Source organism: Seriola dumerili, unplaced genomic scaffold (genome assembly GCF_002260705.1).
Source record: "Seriola dumerili isolate Sdu_G_001 unplaced genomic scaffold, Sdu_1.0 BDQW01000134.1, whole genome shotgun sequence".
In the NCBI taxonomy this organism is placed as follows: Eukaryota; Metazoa; Chordata; class Actinopteri; order Carangiformes; family Carangidae; genus Seriola; species Seriola dumerili.
Window position 1 is genome coordinate 2,247,691 of NW_019174389.1, and position 20,942 is coordinate 2,268,632.

The following is a 20,942-nucleotide window of genomic DNA, read 5'->3' on the forward strand; positions in this document are numbered from 1 at the left end:
CTTTTTTGCAGACGACAGCAGCAGTGATGCTGTAATCGTAATGATGGTCACATTCGAAAATCACATAAAAACGGATCCAATTATGTGCAAGACTGCCAGCATGTACACCACTGCTCTCATTACCCAGCTGTAGAAGCATAGATACAGAAGGCCAATCTACTGTAGTAATGAGTGAATATTGATTTAGAAGATCCCTCTTATCTGATTTTACTGCAAAGGGATATTAGAAGCTTCACAAAAGGTGTATCATATTAATCAACTTCAGCTGAGGGCCATTATAGCCACTCTCACCCATTTAAAATCTTGAAATGACTTTAGTCTATTGCCACCAGAGAAATATTAACAACAATCCATTGTCATCAACAAGCCTCATTGTTGTCATTGTTTTATTGTGGAGTTTTGTTCACAAGCAATATACAGTATTCATCTGTTCCCCATTAAAGCTGCTTTATTTGATATTTCGTGCCGACCTCTGTGTTTGTCCTTTTTTGTTACACAGAGGGCTGTCCTGGTTTGTGCAATGGAAATGGTAGGTGCACTCTGGGTAACAATGGCTGGTACTGTGTGTGCCAGCTGGGCTGGAGGGGCACTGGCTGTGACACCTCTATGGAAACTGCCTGCAGTGATGTCAAGGACAACGATGGAGGTAAAATCACAAAGAACACACAACAATACCTTCTGACACTGGCAAAGCATCAACAGGGACTCTTAACTAGACATAATTTCACTATAGAATTAACCACCTTTGTGCTTGAGAGTATACTGTACCTGCCTAATGCTTTGCAGGCTAAGTTGTACTCTTATGCAGGTGAGGATGTGGAAGGGCTTCCAGTCAGTCACCTGGACAACAGGTTTTTTTTATTAAAAAGCGGACTAGCTAGCCTAAAGCCCCAAGCATGCGCTGGCCCCAGGAGGAAGTCCCTGCTCTGCCCTCTAACTAGCCCCAAGCAGAGCCAGGCACACACACAGAGCCAGCCAGGGGGCTGCACCACTCTTAAGGCCAAGTGGGAGACGTGACTTCCTTTCTTCCAGACCTCATTCTGGGCTTGAGCTATGCACTAGCATCCCTTATTTATGCAGGGGCTGTTTGTCTCCCCATCACTGTGCAGGGACCACAGGGCAGTGGCAAAGACTGGGTGCTGCTGGGAATTTGACTGACTCCTGACAGCAGGGTTTATTTTTATCACCCATCTGGCCAGATAGGCCCCTGAAAGCAAAGGGTAGGGAGTCCGATGACCCACTTCAGCAAAGTAAAGTGCATTGCACAGCAGCTCTCCCTGTCTTTTATTATTTCATCTAAATTACAGAAAGAGAACCACCAGCATTGCTGGAGGTGTTTGAATGTTCTCCAGGATGAGATGCACATGACATGACTCCAGTCATGTAGTAAAACAGCAGTCAAAATGAATAATGCCCCAGTGACTCAAATATACTGTATATGCTCAGTTTCTTTTGCCAGGTGTTTGTCCAGGTAGTTGTTTAATGAGTGTGTGTGACTTGTTTGACCTCGTCAGATGGCCTGGTGGACTGCATGGATCCAGACTGCTGTCTGCAGGCAACCTGTCACACCACCTCTCTGTGTGTGGGCTCCCCGGACCCTCTGGACATCATCCAGGAGACACAGATGTCCTCTGCGCAGACCAACCTGCAGACTTTCTATGACCGGGTACGCTTCCTAGTGGGCAGGGACAGCACCCACATCATCCCTGGAGCCAACCCCTTCGATGGCAAGTGAGTGACTTGTGCACAACTCCCACCAGACACCACCCAGTGTGACATTCTGTAACCAGACGAAAGCTATTATTTTCCTGGGAAGGGATTTTTGACATCAATATTAAATTGAATTCTCTTTTTTCTACATCATCATTGGTCTTTCATGCCTCAGTTTCTTGTGATATCATACTTCAGTTGAGTCAGTTAAATTAGTAATTGCTGGATTTAATATGTTTCACATTTTAATTCAGCTGCTCAGGATGCTTGACTTTGATTGTATACACAGTTGTGAAGTTCTGCTAATTTCCATTAGATTTAACAGTGATCCAGTTTGAATATGCATTATAGCTAACCTCACACAAGTAATGACTTTTCAGGTGCAAGAACAAATCAATCAGTGGCTTTCATTATTCATGTAAGCCAGTGCAATCACAATGTGATGGTTATTGTCAGATCTTAGTGAATGTAAAATGTTTGCTTTTTTAACCCAGACCAAAATGTCTGTGTGAGGGAGGCAGCTATGGGCAGTGGAGACTGAAATGGGCAGTGACTGGTGGTAGCACAGCTAGGAGGATGATGGACAGATGATGATGGACAAAACATACAATGTGGCAAAGAGCATTCCCTGGCAAGAAAGGCATCTCATATTCATGTATTGTGATTACTCTTACTGTAATCCATCTGAGGCCCACTCCCAGAGGTAGAGCTCACGACACCTCAGCTATGGAATCTGAGATGCTTTCATATCAGGCAGGATGGCTGTCAATGTCCCATAAGACTCCCCTGCCTGTCTTTGCCTTTGTCTCCTTCTCTTTTCATCTTTAATCGCTTGTGAGGCTGTGTCACCTTATTTGCATCCCATTTGCTTATGGATCTCTCTCATCTTGGCTTATTGTACTGCTGTGAAACAAACAAAACAAGATAGTGAATAAAATAAATTGAGATTAATCAATTTTTTTTTCATCTTCTGGTGATAAAATTTTATACAATGGTGTCAAAAAGGCAAATCAAGACAAACTTCACAGCATGGAGTTGCTATCCAAGGCTTTTTTTTTACCATTATTTTTTCAAGATGATGGCAGAAGGTTGTGGTTTCAGACATCACTATTTTTAGTCCAGCAGTTCTGTTGCTTTGAACTTGAAGGGAAAATCAATTTCAAAAGTGTCCCTGCTGCAGCAGGATCATTTCCTTTTAGTATGATTTGCAACACAACACATCTTAGTATTGGCTGGTGGTTGTTGAGATGTGCAAATGCGTGTTGTTTACTAACCTGGTTGCTGTCTACCATAGTTCATTTTTGGCAGTAAAACATGTTTTCATCTCTGCACTGTGCATGTTCAGCATGCCTTTTAAGCCTTAGTTAGTCATCTGTATGTGATCAGATGTCAGTAGTCACTCAGCTTTCAGTTAGAAAAGAAAAGAAAAAAATCAATAAATCAACTTTCATTGAATTCAAACCCCACCTCTTTTTGAACTTTTAGTGGTCATGTCAGCCAATACTTGAGAAAAGCACTTGTAACACACTTTGTGACATTTTCCCTCATTGACATTTTTCTGGCTTTCAAGAACCACTCAACATTTTGCAGTTCTTCACTGGACAGAGGAAGAGGCGTACAGGGTTGAGTAATACTCTTGTCTCTCTCACAAGAAGATGCAGCCATAAATAAGTAAAATCAAGAATCCCGAGATGAGCTGCAAGAGATTGGAGGCCTTGACTCACCTAAAAATATCAGTGTTAATCTATTATTCATGCTTGGTATTCATTCCCCACCCACTGACAGATATGAGCGGTTATGACAGGGGGCTCTAGGCTTCAGATGAGCCTTACAGGCACGGTCTTAGCATCTTCCTGATATGCCCGCCCTGGTCACCTGATCATCTCTTTATTGATTCACTAACCACTTCCTCATGCTAGTAGACATGTTGGAGTGCTATTTCTGATGTTTCCCACCACAAAAAAGCTGCAAAGGTGCCACTGAATAAAGCATCTGCCACTGCATAAAATGTCTCGACTCTCTACCATGACACACAATACAAGAGACTGCCAAGGCCCGGCAATGGATGCTGACCAGAATAGTAAACAGGGACTTTGTCCATGGAACAATTCGGGCAAAGATTGATAGCTGGCTTATAATAGCAAGGCAGAAGCCATTCGATTCATTTACAGGCCTGTGCTTTTATTATTTGATTTATAACTTTTATTAGCATTAGGCCATTAATGTCAGAAAATCTCTTGTTTGTTTTTTTTCTCACTGTGCACTATCCCTTTTATCAGCATTATATCTTTGGAGAGCTAAAAATTTACCTTGATGTCTCCTCATTTTACACTCCACAGTGTGCAGGGTAACATACAGACAGGGAAATAGGGGGCCGCAGTGACATGCTTATATTTGCAGCAGGGTCTACCCTATAATCAAGTCATTTGCGTGGGTAATGATGTTTTTGTTGCTTCTGTGCTGATGGTACCATTTATTAGCCTTGCTTGTAGAAAGTTCTCTATACTTAAGTCTGGCATCCATTTTTTATTTTGTCTGAAAAACCACTGAGCAGTCTAGTTTCCGACAATTACATGTCGGTAAAGGGGGCTATTTTCCAATTTTGGGACGAATTTATTTTGTGTGACTGCTGTATGTCTATAATATGTGTGTGTGACATTTTTTTTTGTTCAGTTTCATTAACAGTCATTTGTTCTTCAGAGCGACGCATGCCCAGCTCTGTTGAAACAGGCAGTTTGTGGTAAATTAGTATAAAAGTGTTTTTGGTATTACTGGCCCTCCACTTCTCTCACCATACTATATCCAAAAATCATCTAACAGCAACCTTGATTCACACCCCACTTTTGATATAGATTTTTTTCCCAGTTCTGATGTCAGATGGAGAGTTTGTTGCTTGTTTGAATGGTACAACTTCATCTGCTTCATGTGCGGCAAAAATCTCTAGCAAAATCCACCAAGACTTGACACTAAGTCTTGTTATCCATAATACTCCCTCTTAAAAGAACCTAAACCAGAGATGTTTTCCTGCTGAGTCCGGGGGGCCTCACCTGTTTACTTTACACAATATGTCCTCACTTTGCCCTCTGTTTACATGATGTATGATAAACTCGAGGCTGGAGATATTGTGAAGTCCCTTTCGACTCTGTGAATCCTCCTGGACGAGTGAAATCTCCTACAGAGGGGAAGTTTCTGCAGCGAATGCTTCATGATTCCTCTGCTGCTCTTTCTCTCTGTTGTATTTGATGTCAATATTTAAATCATTTGTCTTGACAGCGAGGAATCATCTCCCCATGTGGTTCACAGAGGCAGGAAGGAGATAGTTCCACTTTCACACCTCCATCTGAAGAAAATGTGGATGATTGCTTCTTCAAACAAGACTCTAAAATAAACTGCCGGCATGAATGATTAATCGTAGACAGCCAGGCCAGTGCTGGGTTAACTTTAGTAGTAACTCTATGTGAATGCATCTTGATAGATCTTTGGGAATGAGACTAAGGATTCAGAGCAGTATATCCTTGCTTGTTTACAGTGTAGTGGTGGACAGCCAAGGTCTTCTGAAGGAGACCCGGCCTAATTAACATAAAACTGGGTTCCTGGGGACCAGGATAGTGTGGGGTGAATGATCTTGCCTCTGGTAAGGACATGTTGAGGGCAGCTACTAACACGCTAGTGTTAATTGTTTCCAGTACGTGGCAGTGTTTAAGACCCAAATGTATTAAAAATAGCCATGGTCTAATGAAGACGTGGCAGTAAGGCATTTGTTAGGGGACCGATTTTTGCAAACGATTACAGAAACAACAGCTGACCATGAGTTGGACCTCGCTAATGATGAGGGCAGAACTCAACAAGGGAGATGTGATACAGCAAGGTCTGAACTCATCAGTTCAGTAAGATTAGAAGTTGAATTTGGATGACTTCCCACTATTGATTGGTGGGGACTGATGATCAGATCTAATTTATGCAGCTTCTCGAGACTCGATGTCAGTCTGGAAATCTGTTGAGGTCTTGATAACCAGCCAAGCAGGTCTCACAATCTGCAGTCCTATTATTTCCCTCTCTTGCATTCCATAATGGAAAAGATAAATCCTCTTTTTTTAATTAGAGCAAAAGCAAAGTAAAGCTTCCTTATCTCATTATCCTGCCATTCTGGATAGAAAAACCCTTAGAGACAAGCCAGGAGGTGTTAGTTTGTTCTGTTTCAGTTTTGGCTATTTGCTTTTATTATGTACAGTATTTCCTTTTGATAACAACTATATTTACCATATTTACTTACTGTACCGTTATTTCCACTTGTCTGTTCTTGGTTAATTTAAGTTGCTGCGAGGAAAAGATGCTATGCTTGTTATTTATATTGTTGCTGTGTATACAAACAAACAATCCAGTGCTATCTTGCTTTGTCAAGCTTGAAATGTTCAGTTGTGTCGACATGAAGTCAGAGAGGTGTTGATTCATCTCCGTGGTATTTTTTTTGTCTTCCTGGTAATATTAGATTAGTGTTTATATCCCCATTTTACATGTGTGAAGTGGGCAGACTACATTAGAAACAGAGCAATACACAACAATGCAGTGTGATGCAATACCGCCTCTAATTGACAGGATTTATTGCGGGACTAGTGTTTTTGGCTTGTTTTTATTTGCACTAGTGTAACTACGTATGTATCTAGTAAATTCGGTCTATTCCATCATTGTAACTGTGTTGGTCCCTCTCTCTCCCGTACAGTCATGCTTGTGTCATTCGTGGACAAGTAGTGACCTCAGATGGAACACCGCTGGTTGGAGTCAACATCAGTTTCATCAGCAACCCCTCCTATGGTTATACAATCACCAGGCAGGATGGAAGGTAAGAGCCCTTTGCTTCATACCAAACACACATACACACAGGCACACAGGCACAGAAACAAGGAATGCAAATGCCTCTAACTGCTACCTAAATATGCGGTACCAAGATGTGACAATGATATTTATATTATTGTCAAATACTGTTGTTTAGCTGTGCTGAATTCTAATGATGGCAGGAAAAAAACACAGTTGCCACTGCAAACTGTGCTTCCATTGATCTGCTTTGTGCTTTCATTTGGTCCAATTTCGGCGTTCTCGGCTCAATTCCCAAAGAAATCAAACAAAGCCCTTCTGGTACACTCATAAGTTATGCTTCAGTAGCAGCAGGGGAGGGGAAAGAATAAAATATGCCAATTCAAAGCAGCTCACTGGGGCTATGAAACATAGTGCAGATGGACAGTATTTATTTGACAATGGAGGATTTAGGGAATTAAGTGAGACATTTAAGTTTAGGCCACAGACGTGCAATAAATTTGTTTTGCATTTTTCTCCTCTCGTGTTGTAGCTAAATGATATTGTACTGTTTTGATGTCATGGGTGAAAAAATAATCCTGACCCTTAATTATTATTTTAGTTGTTTTAAAATTACATAATAATGCACTGATTGACATAAATCATTAACATCATCTTCTGCAGACAATTTTGTATCTTCTGCCTCTGCAAGAAATTGGAAACCCTGTCAATAAACCCATCATCTAGCTGCTTGTTGATTCATTACAATACCAATAGAGGCCTTCTGGAGAGAGATAAATTGTTGTGGTGAAGTGTTCTAAAAAAAAAACAAGTGGGGAAAAAGTCTGAGCTCCCCGTGTGGCTTTCTTTGAGCCACTATGTGCCAGCTGCTTTGGCACCAGGAGAGTTTCTCAGAGAAATGCAGACAAAAACCTCAGACTGGTTTCACCATGTTTCTCGGAATCAAAGAGAAACACCTGAGAGAAAAACTTTGGGTAATATTGTCTCCATAGCTTCTGTTCTTTTCTGAATACACTTTTTGGATCATATTGCACACACATACAGTACACACTCTCAACCTCCAATCCCCCTGTATCTCTCATAGTAGTCAGTTTTAGTACAGCTTTGTGGCGAACCAAGCCCCTCTATCACAGGACAGCGTGAATTGGTGTTTGCTCTCCAAGCCCCACTTCCTCCTGACACTTTTATCAGGCGCTGACACTCTAAAGGCCCACATTTTTGCCGCCAGTTTGATCTTGATCGTTCTTGCTTCTGCTCATTCCTTCCATCTTCTTGTCAGTCTCTTCTTCTTCCTAGTTCCACCAAAAAAATCTCTCATCTCCACCTCATCATCTTCATCTTCTTTCACTTATTTCATCTGCTCTCCATCCCTTCATGCCCTTCCTCTTCTAATCTCCCACTGCCCTTAAGCCTTTCCTTTCTGGGCACTACTCTTTAACTTATTTCCTGTGCTTTTTCTTGAGCCCAGGTCTCATGTCCTTTCCACTGCACTGGCTTTCTTCATCTCTATCCTTTTCCCATTTATGCATGTCCCATTTTTCTTATGCATCACTCCGTTTTTTTTTCCTTTCCAAAGCTCTATACTCTTTTCTCCCTTCCAGCATATGTGTAAACACTACTCCATCTCCCAGGTTCCCCTGTAAACATGCCCAGTCTCCTGCAACTCCCCTGCAATCACTGTAAACACGCTCAGTGCAGCGTGAAATCAGAAATGCACCTGTTCAGCCACTTAGAAATAGGAAAGCTGTCTCAACTCATTTTTATGATGTGTTCTTTATTGTCTAAGGGCTTAGTTTTTTAAATTACCTTTTCCACTATCTTGAAAAGTTTTCTAGCCTAAACAAAAGAGGTTAGTTTAGTTTCTTTACAGCTGTGTAGCCATTTTCTGACTGGCTGAGCATTGAGACAAACCCATTCCCTTTTATGCTTTTCTCCAATAATGAGTAAATGCTGACATGTATTCCAGCTTATTACATTATTAGGTGCTTGGAGGACCTCTATAGGAGCCGCGATGTACATGGGAAATCCAGTATACACTTGATGACTTGGCAGTTTTTTAAAAGAGCCATCCTAATGACCCAAAATTGCACTGCATAATGGCCACATTTCACATGCACTTATTACTTTTGAAAATTATTTTATCTTTGTACTTTTTGTGCTAGTGTTCATCCATTTCAGTCATACATGAAATGCCCACCACACCTACTATCTACAGCATACAGCCCTTACTACTTACTTACTCATTCTTACTAACTTTAGCTGTGTACATGATTCACTTTAACCTCAAGCAGCTACCATTATAAATATACATTGGCTGAGAAATGATTGTGTATAATTTGTATGAGGCGGTCCAAGTTCATTGGCAGGGTTAACTCTTTGAGCTTGATGCATTCCCTGAGGGCACAAGCAAGTAAGGCTGTTGTAGGTAGCTTAATAAGTTTTGTCACATGGCTTAAGGCTGTTGTCATGACTGATAACAGCCAGCGAATCCCATCATCGATTGGCCACGCTGCCCATGGGTATCTGTCCAGAAGTGTTTTGAGCATGCATAGCCTGAGCCAGCCAGGTGTCATGCAGACTGACCGGCTACAGCTGCACTGCTAGTGACGGATCACGGCAGCACAAGGTTAGCACTATCACAGCCGCCATCAGCTCTGCAGCCTCCGTACTGCTGGACAAACTCACTTTACTCACACCCAGCCAAGGGCAAAACTCCAAGGGCAGAACAAACCTTTGTTTATCGCCACAGCCAATCAGATGTTCACCCACAAGGAAAGTTAGACCAAGCAGATTCTTTATATAGGAGCTTAAACCAAGAGGGAGGTTACCTAGTTTAGAGGCCACTATTTTCACCTGCTTCTTTACCTGTAATTTGGAAAAGATGCTTCCTGTGTGACGATGACGCCTTGTCCCAGGAGCCTGCAGGTGACCAGGTGCTAATTGGCTTTTAGAGAAACGTGACAAGAGCTGCAGAAGTCCAGTGCAGGTGCAGGCAAGCTGTTGTCACTATGCAGCAGTTAGAGGTGATGAAATCGCCAGAGCTCAGCCTGTTTACTGAGACCCACTCAGGTCAGTCCAGAAGCAGAGGCCTTTTAATGCAACACTAGATGGGATTGCATTGCAGGGCTTTTAGACTGATGTTAGAGTGGACAGCCTTCGTCTAAGGGATCGATAGAGAAGTGGCGGCTACCTCCATCCTGCAGCACAAATCTCTGTCTCTCACATATAAATGTGAGCACAGCATCAGTGCATTACACACACACACACACACACACACACACACACACACACACACACGGGGTGAAGCATTCATGTCTGAACTCAAAGTGTGCATCTGCTATTTTCTTCAAATGAAATCTACAGATTATGACATTAATTAATAGATGTGCTGCTAAGATTGTGATCAAGCATCCTATTGGATTTTAAGCCTGTGTGTGCCTGAAAGATAATGCTAAATAATGAAACAGCATCATCTCTTAGCCTTCATTTACTAAAACAAATTAAAAAGAATTTATTACTGTTTGATCTGTTATAACAACACTTAATTAGAAAATATTCATTATATTCACATAAAAAATTATAGCATGGTTTAATCCTCAGCACACAACAGATTACATGAATTGCAGTGAAATATATATATATATTTCCTCGTCACTGTGTGTGAGGCAACATTCATCCTCTATGACATTGTGTATGTCTGTGTTCCAGTTTTGACTTGGTGACCAATGGGGGCATAGCCATAGCCCTGCACTTTGAGCGCGCTCCATTCATCACCCAGGAACACACTCTCTGGTTGCCATGGGGACGCTTCTTTGTCATGGATACCATCGTCATGCGGCATGAGGAGAATGACATCCCTAGCTGTGACCTCAGCAGCTTTACCAGACCCAGCCCTCTGGTGTCCCCAGCTCCACTCACCGCATTTGCTGGCTCCTGCTCTGAAAGGGGGACCGTCGTACCCGAAATCCAGGTGATTCTCCGCCGCTCACCTTCCTCTCTGCCCTGCGGGGTGTGAACTACACGGGTCTCTCCTCCAAATGATTCATGCCACACATCTGGGAGAGGCTATGAAGACTATTCATCAAGTACAAGTGTAATAGTAACTCTGGCTCAGGGCAGTCCTGTGATTTTATCTCCCTAGTGTAATTGGTCTCTGGATCTTGGGCGATTTACAATGTGCATTGTACTGTCTCACTGCAGAGTGATGATGATTACCTCGCACGCGAAAAACAGCCTTGACATTTTTAATTTCTCCTGGGTTGTAAGCTCCCAGGTTAAGCATACAAGTACCACTGGAAAGGATTTGCTTCTATATTTCATGAGTGTATATCATTTGATATCTGTCTATATGTGTATGTGTCTTGTTGGTACAAGCACATACTTGTATGGGCTTGAGTGTACAGCTGAATGTGTGGCAACTGTATGTCTAGCAGACATCTCTGTGCCCTTCTCTAATTACTTTGTCTCCCAGTTTGCTTCACAAGATTTATGGCATATCAGTGAATTTAGTATGCAGTGCAGGCTATTTATAGCAGCCTTGCCTTTGCTATTCCTTGAGCTTTAATCGCACTATACTGGAACATCATCCAAATTACATTTGTCCATGTAAAAGGGAATTCTGACCAGTTAAGCAGGCGTAGCTACACTGTGTGAGCATTTAAAAAGAAACAGATCATAAGTGACATGTCCTCGGAGCAGTGTTGCTTTGGGTAGTTGTTTTAATTGTCATTTTCTTCTGTACTCTGGAGACAGGTGACGAGAGGTGACTTAATTAGAGCAGAGAGGAGTTGGTCAAACAAACCTGTGCTGTACATGCATGATCTTAAAAGCGAACACTGTACAATGTCTGAGTGCTGACCTACTGTTGTATCATCAAGAGGTTACAGGTTTGACCTCAGTTGGTCAATTTCCTCAGGCTTTAACGGTGTCTTTTAGTGAACTTACTTCCGTATTATCCTACCTTTCGAGCACTGAGCCCAAGGGCACTCTTGTGATGCCGTTGTCATATGGATTGCAGGGAAGGCTATTGTCCTCATGAAGGACCTGCTATTATTAAATCAGTTATGAAAAATACTCACTGGAGTACATAATGAAGAAATCCTTCATCGGTTTCTGTCTAATGAATGAGTATAATTGTCCTCTAATTGATGTTTCTAATCTTCCCTTGGGACCATATATTTGGTTGGGGACAAGGCTATGAAAAATAGGTTGTAGTGGCCACTGAAAAATTGACAAATTGATTATCTGCATGAAAAAAAAAACAACATACAGCAGCATGTTATTAATCGTACCATAAACCCTGAGGAAAAGAAGTTCTAATCAGTTTAGCATTTACAATTCCCATCAGCCATCTGTAAGATTTATGTTTTCTTCCTGTCATTGATAAGCTTTGTTTTTTGTCCATAGTCTCTGCAGGAAGAAGTACCTATACCAGGGACAGAGATGAAACTCGCATATTTAAGCAGCAGGACCCCAGGTTACAAGTCAATACTGAGGGTGACCCTCACCCACTCCACAATCCCTTTCAACTTGATGAAGGTTCACCTCATGGTGGCTGTGGAAGGCAGACTGTTCAGAAAGTGGTTTCCTGCAGCCCCCAACCTCTTGTATGACTTTGTGTGGGACAAGGCTGACGTCTACAGCCAGAAGGTCTATGGCTTATCTGAAGCGTTTGGTAAGTGAGGAAGTATATATTGCACATAATGCATATTTTTGCCTCTTTTATCGAGAACATATTTGGTTCACTGATGCTTGCCTTATCTTTTCTTCTTTTTCTAGTGTCTGTGGGTTTTGAGTATGAGTCATGTCCAGACCTTATTCTATGGGAGAAGAGGACTGCTGTTCTACAGGGCTACGAAACCACAGCCTCCAAACTGGGAGGATGGACTATAGACAAGCACCATGCTTTAAATATCCAGAGTGGTGAGTCAGCTTCTAATTCCTTTTTAAATTCCTATTCTCAGCCAATTCATTCATGAATTAAAACACCTACTTAAAGGTGATTTTATGGTGCAAGAAATCTTTATTTTAACTCACTATTTATTCCATTGTCGAATTTTAAATTTAGCACAGTGAGCTAAATACATTTGCGTTACAGTGCAGTTGTACCTGTTGGAATTTTCTAAGAATTTGTGTCAGCATAATGCAGATCACTATTTTATATTGATATCAGGAAAATTACAAATGTAAAGACTCTTAATTTAATTTATATTGGAAACAAACATCTCATTTAACGAGCTTTATAAAAATTAAATCTCAGCCTTTGTGGTTTGTTAACATTTTTGTGGTACAAGCCTTAAGTTTGCTGCTCTTTACTGCATTTTATACACATCATTCAGAATGTGCCCAAGAATGCAGATAAGTACCACCATGTCCACCCAGAGCCTTAAATGATGCTTTTAGTGTAACATTGAATTGTCCTCCCTGTCTGTAGCCTTTTGAGGCTTTTTCAATACACCAGTGTCGTGTAGCCTGAGATAGATGTGACTTTTCTTTTCTTTTTTTTTTATTACTGCTGTCCATTTTTAGGTGAGGGGGGTCAATTTTCTTATTGCCAGCAAATTACTCCTGAAAGGCAGAAGGAGGAATGAAGAGAGAGAAACTTTGGGCAGCACCTGTCACTAGCTCTGTTTCAAAGTCTGTTTGTATCTGGAAGGGCTCATCAGAGGAGATGAGGCATATTTATATGAAAAATGCTCAGGAAGGTGGCACTTTGATCTGTCACACTGAACCTGCTGAGTCTGAATGTGCTGTCCGGGGGAGGGAGAGAGTCTGCTACTTGCCCGCACATCACCTCCACTGCTAGCTCCTCCACCCCATCCCCCTTTTGGCACATCCATGTCTTGTTCATGCCCAGCATTTTTAGAATCATCCCTAATTTAATTGCTATCAGTCTGCTACTCCCAGCAGCAGCAGTCCCTAAGATTAAATCATGTCCCAGGAAGGGGATGCTTGGCTGATCTTTTCTGATAGACCAAATGCCGTGCTGCTCAGAGAACTCAGGTCACAAAGTACCATCAGAAGCAGAAAAAGTACCGCAGACATGCAGATGCTGAATTTCAAATATGATTACATTGATTGGGCAGCAGGAACATCTTTACATTTACATATCTGAACATTTTCCAAGCGTAGATTGGCAATACTAATGGAAACAGTATGTGCGTGTGTGTGTGTGTGTGGGTGCATACCTGAATGCCTGCACATGAACTGTACTCATGCTGCTCTATTTTTGTTCATGCACAAAGCCCGTGGAGGTAGAAAGGCAGGCATGATGCCATTTGTAATTGGGGCAAGTCAATTTTTTGTGATTATGCCTGTGTGGCAATTTTCTATCTCCAAGAGATTCCACTTGTTCCAAGGGCTTTCTGGTCTCCATTTTGATGTGATATTTTGCCTGTGTTTCCATCCACTAGATACACCTCTCAAACACGGCAGAGGTGCACACACACCTGTTCAAAATCAGATCAGATTCTTATCTCTGTATTGACTTGCACTTCCTTTTTAAATTTGTCATATTATATACATTTTAAACTGCATTAAGCAATCACTAGGAGCCAGGGACTTTCAGCGTCAGAGCATTGTTACCCATCCAGCAGAAACAGGGCAACATGCAGTAATCATCCCATTTTATTCACAAAGCCCTCTGTGCATCTCTACACACCAGACTGCAAATCTGTTCTCTACAGATTCCAAATTGATTTGCAAATTTCTGGAAGTGTAGATGGCAGAATCAGGATGTGTCTTGAGCTGCTTTGGAAATTAGGCAACATTTTTCATTTAAGTAAAACTCTAAACAGTGTTTCTTCTGTATAATCTAAAAAGAATTTCTGTTGTGTAAACAGGATAAATGTGGAGCTAGTAGCTCATGCAGTAATGTAAATTGTGTAAACAATTTGCAGAAGTGGAATTAATACATGCATGTGAGCAAAACTAAATGTGACTAATTGGGTGCAACCTTTGTAATCACTGTGGTAAAATGCACTTTCAACAGTTACTAACAATGTTAAAACATTTTATATTTCTGTAGTTGTGTATTAACTAACATGAATGTAATTTTTGTAAACTAATTGGGAAAATAGGTTTTTGCACATCAATACACATGGACAGGAATTTTAGTGCCTCTGAAAATGTAAATACATCTTGAAATGAGAAATCTTCATTTGGTAACATGCTTTGGATGCTGTATATTCATTATTGGGTTGCTGTATAATTATACCTCTCTAAGAAGTTTTTTTTTTTTTCCTGTGGGAAGCTGGCCTGGATTTATTTCCCAACTTATTAGGAAACACTCTGCTGCTTTCAATGATGATTATAAAACTGCCTGTTGTTCAAGTCCACCTCTTACCAAAATTGCAAAAATTAGCCATAACCAGTTAGCAAAGCCAAGTCTGCAAATGGATTTTTGCTTGCATCCAATTTTAGGAAAATAGAGCCCATAGTCTCCAAACTGCTCAACCTAAACGGGTTGCAGGTGTTACTTGTTTCTTTCCTGTGCCCTCATCAGGTATTCTTCACATGGGGAATGGGGAGAACGTCTTCATCTCCCAGCAGCCTCCTGTAATCGGCAGTGTGATGGGGAACGGGCGCAGGCGCAGCATCTCCTGTCCCAGCTGCAATGGCCTAGCTGATGGAAACAAGCTGCTGGCGCCCGTGGCTCTGGCTTGTGGCTCAGATGGAAGTCTGTATGTGGGGGACTTCAACTATGTGAGGAGGATTTTCACCACGGGGAATGTCACCAGCGTCCTGGAGCTCAGGTAACGGAGGAGTAGCAGCCTACTAACATTCACTCAGAACCATGAGCTCAGATGGGCTTGCGCACAGGTCATAAACCACAGAGGTCGATTGAGATAGACAGAAATGCCCTAAAGGCCCAGGATTGATGGTCTTGCCCCTCTCATCCACCTGTATCAGCTGGAGTTTGGCCCTGATAGAAGCTGAAGAGGATGTAATGGGGTCTTAACAGAAGACATTCCTGGAGAAGATTAATTTCTTTGTCGGTGTCAGCAAAGACAGTTTTGAGTAGATAAGAAAACTAATGTTTTGTCATGTTTCTCTTTTTTTATTTAATTAATTATTCTACTCACTAACAACTAACATTTCCTCTCCTTTCTCTTCCTCTCTCATTTTCTGCTGCTTTTGTCACACTGACAGAAACAAAGACTTCAGGCATAGGTAAGCTGCACAGCATTTGCCTAAATTAATAAAAGAAATGGTACAGTCCACAGACTTGATATCGAAACGACCTTTTGAGCCTGTTTCAGACACGCGCTTGTGAGCAGCTACAAGATCCTATCTGAAAATATTGACTCAGTTTTCATCTTTTCTTAAAGCTGTAGATTTAGTGGTTTATTAAGCCGGAGTTTTACGTAGATCTTGCCTTGTCCACCGCAGTGTGTTTGCATCTGTATCTGCGATTGCAAAGAGAGAATGTAGATAATTGTTGTCTCAGTAGAGGCTGCACTTTTCCTCAGGGTTCATAACAGGAGTCAAATTGCATTGTCAAATTGATGGTTATAGCCTCAAACGTGTAAGGTATTAGTAGCTTTTAAATATATCCCTTTAATTAAAATGGTTATGGAATCGCCGTCTGTCAAGGAATCTCATCATTTCAAAGTGGAATATAGATATAGTGGCGTATGCATTTCATTGCCAATTTATTAGGTACACCTTGCTGCATCTGTTGCAATCCAACACAACCAAACATCCAACCTTTTTTGAAAAGCATCAGAAAAATGTTAATGTCATTCTACAGCCATCGGGAGACTGTAGTTTCTGCTGCTTTTGAACTAACCTCTATTGAAAAGTAAAAAGTGACCTAAATAATAATGGTTTGTCACAGAATAAAATCAACACCTTCCTGATGGTGTCAACAGAGAAACTGAATATGATGAAGTGTCATAAAGGCTTTATGTACAGAGCTAGGTGACCCTCCTGAAATGGCAACTCAGTGTAGATTTTATCGGTGGCTTACGATACAGAGACCTAATTTTCCATGGCAGGAGGTAGTGAGGGGAATCTCTGTCTGCTGTCTTTAGATACCATGTCTCAGGGAAAGGGCTACTGATTGATTTTCTATCAGAGGGTCATGACTTCAGCAGGGGAACATGTAGTCCAACTGAAGATGAAAAGCCTAGTGATGCTGGTCACTGGCCTCTATTCTCAAGAATGGCCACATTAACAAAAGACTCAGAAGCTCTCTATTTCTTTTTCTGTCTCTTTAACTATCTGCTCTCAGTCTTTACATCTCAAATGTCTTTGTTCAGTAGTCTCATATACTCTAACTTGTGCATCCCATACACACACACACGCACTCTGTTTGCTAGAGCAAGACTAGAGAAACGTCAGAGCTCCGTCTCTTCGGCCTCAATACTCCAAACGCATTTGCATATTAAAAAGGAGATTTATCCAGGAAAACACAGCATGTGTCTGTATAAAACGGGTGGCTGCCTCCTGTTCGTGTGTGAGCTAGCAATAGGACTGGGTGGTGGGTTATCTCACGGCTATGTTCATTGACCCCCTACTAAGGATGTCCCCATCCACTCCAACCACACTCCCTCCATTGCCACGCCAGCATGCAGCAAAATCCAATTATCCTCCACAAACTAGATGTTGTCAGTGAATATACTGTAGATGGAGGATATGGCCATAGCTCAAGGTCAGGGAATAACGCCTTATAGTTTCAAACACTATGGGGGTCCAGAACTGTTCTACATGCAACCTGGAGCTGATAAGGTATCAGCTGATTGCACATGACAGATAGAATACAAAGTAGAATCCAGTTATTGAGACTTGCTACTGACCTACTCTAAGACAGCAGTCGTTTTTCGAAGCCAGCCACAAGTACCTGGAATATACTATAAACCAACATATCAGTCAACTTGGTCTCTGGGCTGATTGTGACATGTGCGCCTGAGGTTTGCTGCCGTGTGCTGTCATCACTGATTCACTGAAGGTCAATTGTCATTTAAAATTATGTACTGGAGTTGACAATTCCACAGACCCACTGGTCTTGTGATCTTGTATTATAAAAATATAAGCTTTGGCACCGTCACTCCGACCATAAGCCTGAAAAAAAAACCCTCAAGGTTATAGTTGAAATTCTGTCTTAATCCAGTTTGAATGACGTCCTGCTGACAGGTTTCTGCATAATGCTTATCAGGTCTGGCAGAACTGTGTTGTATCTTGCCCTGATAACTCTGGTCATCTTTAAGCCGGCACTAACCACTACATTGCTAAACAGGTCACTAATTCCTTGTTTTGTCTGACCAACAGTCATAAACCCAAAGATGCTCAATTTACAATCATTCAATTAAATTTACAGTTGGGAAAAGCAGCACATTGTTTCATTTGAAAAAAGAAACTGGCAAATATTTTATATTTTAGCTTTTTAGCTTGATATGTTGAAATTATTTATCAATTTCATAGATTAGTCAAATTGTTGGTCATGCATTTTCTGACAAGCAATTAATCAACTGGGCCCGTATTCACAAAGCATTTTATCTTACCACTAAGAGTACTCCTAAGTCAGGCTGAAAGTTTTTAACTAAACGTTTTCTCCTAAGTCCTATTCACAAAGCTGCTGAGAGCAACTTTTAGTAAGGAGAAGCGAAAACTCCTAAGCTAAGAGTGCGACTCCGTTGCTATGGCTGACGTCAATTCATGGACGAGCTGCCTTGCAGGAACCACAGTGATTGGTTAATGAAAGACCGTCTGTGCCGGTGAAAACGCATCTCGCAGTAATAATAATAATAAAAAAAAAACACTGTAAAATAAAGTTTATTTTTCAGTGTTTTTTTTTTTATTTTTTATTTAATAAACAAATACAAATTAAATAATAACAGATTAGGTGCTGTTTACAAAAGTAGTTAATTCTCCAAAATGCATCTGTATGATCAGGTTTATGTCGACCCCAGAGAATTTAATTTTAATATAAAAAAGTCGATCAATTCTCTCAATGGAAAAATAAAAAAAAACTTAACCTATCCTAGACTACCTAACCAAACCTAACTGGCAGCCTAATAGCCACAGTCTGCTGTAGCTGTACCTGTTGTAATGTAGCTGTGGTCCCAGCTGTGGGTTGAGGTGTGAGAAGATTTCCTCTGTCCCCCACCAGGTGACATCCAGCTGGAACATGATCCTTTCAAACAGCTGCCTCAGGTCACTCTCCATTCTAGATCCATATGACTCGTGTGTAGTACCTGGACACTGTACAACAATGTCCACAACTGTATAGGTAGCATCAAATACAACCTGTGTGTTGATGGTGTGATTTTGTTTTCCTGTTTATAAATACCTCCTCGTCTTGCATTGGTGCAATAATTTTTACGTGTTCCATCTCTGGCACCGACCACACCGGGTAGATTGGCAATTGCCATGAAGCTGCTTTATTTTTCTGTAGTTGTTGAACATCTAAAAGAAATTGTATGAATTGTCCAATGATGTCAGAGCGCATTTATTGTTTGGTGGATATATCGGCTTTTCTCTGTTGCCAACTAGTGCATCGTTGCCAAACGCTTAATTTCCCCACTGATCAGGTTGTTTCAGTTGGAGATGTTATTGCATCCCTCACAAACTCTGCAGCGATCTTTATTCCCTCGTGATTGAGTCGTATCTTTTAAGTAATTCAGCATCGTGTAAGGTTTCCAGAACACTGCGACATGGAATGACAGCAGTCCTTTTACGATTCTTTGTGATTTGGTCTTAGTGAGTTAGGAGTCCTCTCCACTACTTCTAACTTCTCCCAGACTTAGGTGCTACTTTTAGCGCTAAGTGGCTTTTTGAATAGCTCTTAGTAAACAAAAAAAAAAAATCCTAAAGTTAGGACTGAAACGCCCATTATTTTTAGGAGTTCCTCCTAATTCGGCAAGTTAGGAGCTACTTTTAGCCTTTAGATGCTTTGTGATGACGGGCCCCGATGTATATGAAGATGAAAGGGATCAGTCAGCTGTTTTTCATGTGAGTGACACCTGTAGGAAAATGAACTGTAATCCAAGTACCTTTTGTGCCATGTAGTGTATTTACGGGAGCATTGACAAGCTTGTAAAATCAAATAAGATCAGTCATGCCTAGAATCTCTAGTATCTCAGTGTATAGTGCCATTGGGCTTGTCATGCTTTGATTTTTCAGCAGACGCTCATGTGTTTATTAGTAGCAAGCAGAGATTTTTATTGGAAGTAATCCTCTCTGTCACTTCGTTTGTACTACTATGGATTTGCCTACAGTTATCTTTGTTTTCTCTGTTTTCTGACACATATCCTGACTGGAGTATACCCGTAGATTGCATGCATCCCGCCACAGCAGGATTGGCTATATTTGGTTCTTTTGTCAGTCTGTCGGTTTGGGCAACCTCCTGTGGATGTGAAGGATTACTTTGTTGACTGGGTTGGGAGTTTAATGGGATATTTTTCTGTGCTGGAATCTCTGGCTGATGGATGCATAATGTGTTTGGATTGCAGTACATTTGTGTTTCTCTAAAAGAAGTCCCAAGGGAAACGGAAAACATACTTTTTTTGTACTTCTGGCAATAACCAGGCTGCAGCTACTATATAGAAACTGTGGTTTCATATTGTTGTTCTCAGATGACATCACAGAGATTTCTTGGGTCTGGGATGGGGTAGTAATTAGGATCTGTGTCAAAGGATCCAATGTACCCCAATGACTGAGTCCCACTAGACCCTCATTTCTCTTTGTCTAACTAAATATACATCCCCTTCATCTGTACTGTTTTTTTTTTTTTCTTTTCAATAATATGAACGAAGGTCGAGATCTGTATTTATACATTTACAGTACTTTCACATAAGTCTAGTGTGTATCTGTTTCTACCCATATATTCAGACAAGTGGAGTATCCGCTCTCTTTTGACAACAGGGACTTTTAACTAAGCTGACCGTATTGTATATGAGTTCTAAGCTCCACCATTTTGTCATGTTTAATCTCATTGTATTTTTCTTTTTCCATGTCCATGGTTTAAACTGTAATTGTGCCCAATTGACTCGCTAAATGGCTTTTGAATCCATTTTAATTGTATTACACAATGTTTCTTATTGAAAGCACTGTAGCCCTCCCAGCTTTTATTGACCTGGGCGTCTTCCTCTCTTTTCCCTTCTCTCAGCAACAGCCCCGCTCATAAGTACTACCTGGCCACCAGTCCAGTGAACGGTGCTGTGTACCTTTCGGACACCAGCAGCAGGAAAGTGTTCAAGGTGAAATCCCTGAATGTTGTGAAAGATGTGGCCAAAAACCTGGAGCTGGTGGCAGGCACCGGTGACCAGTGTCTCCCATACGACGACACTCGCTGTGGGGATGGAGGAAAGGCTGTTGAGGCCACTCTCACTAACCCCAGAGGTAATGAATGGATTTTATTATAATCAATGTAGCGTGTAGTGTGTCAAATCAGTTGGGGTCTTCTTTTTTTTTCTCTT

General features: G+C 41.3%; 1 protein-coding gene across 3 annotated transcripts in view; it reads left to right on the forward strand.

Annotated features, from left to right (window-relative positions):
- The window catches only part of tenm4 (teneurin transmembrane protein 4), a 116,119-nt gene that overhangs the window by 64,625 nt on the left and 30,552 nt on the right, over positions 1-20,942 (forward strand). For 2 of the 3 annotated variants that reach the window (XM_022748912.1, XM_022748914.1), the window contains 8 exons: positions 500-646; positions 1,515-1,731; positions 6,431-6,550; positions 10,231-10,492; positions 11,929-12,196; positions 12,301-12,444; positions 15,026-15,275; positions 20,633-20,865. In XM_022748912.1, coding sequence (XP_022604633.1) covers positions 500-646; positions 1,515-1,731; positions 6,431-6,550; positions 10,231-10,492; positions 11,929-12,196; positions 12,301-12,444; positions 15,026-15,275; positions 20,633-20,865 — 1,641 coding nt within the window. Of the gene's footprint in view, positions 1-499; positions 647-1,514; positions 1,732-6,430; positions 6,551-10,230; positions 10,493-11,928; positions 12,197-12,300; positions 12,445-15,025; positions 15,276-15,672; positions 15,694-20,632; positions 20,866-20,942 lie in introns of all 3 variants that reach the window. The other variant, XM_022748913.1, reaches the window with a different exon arrangement.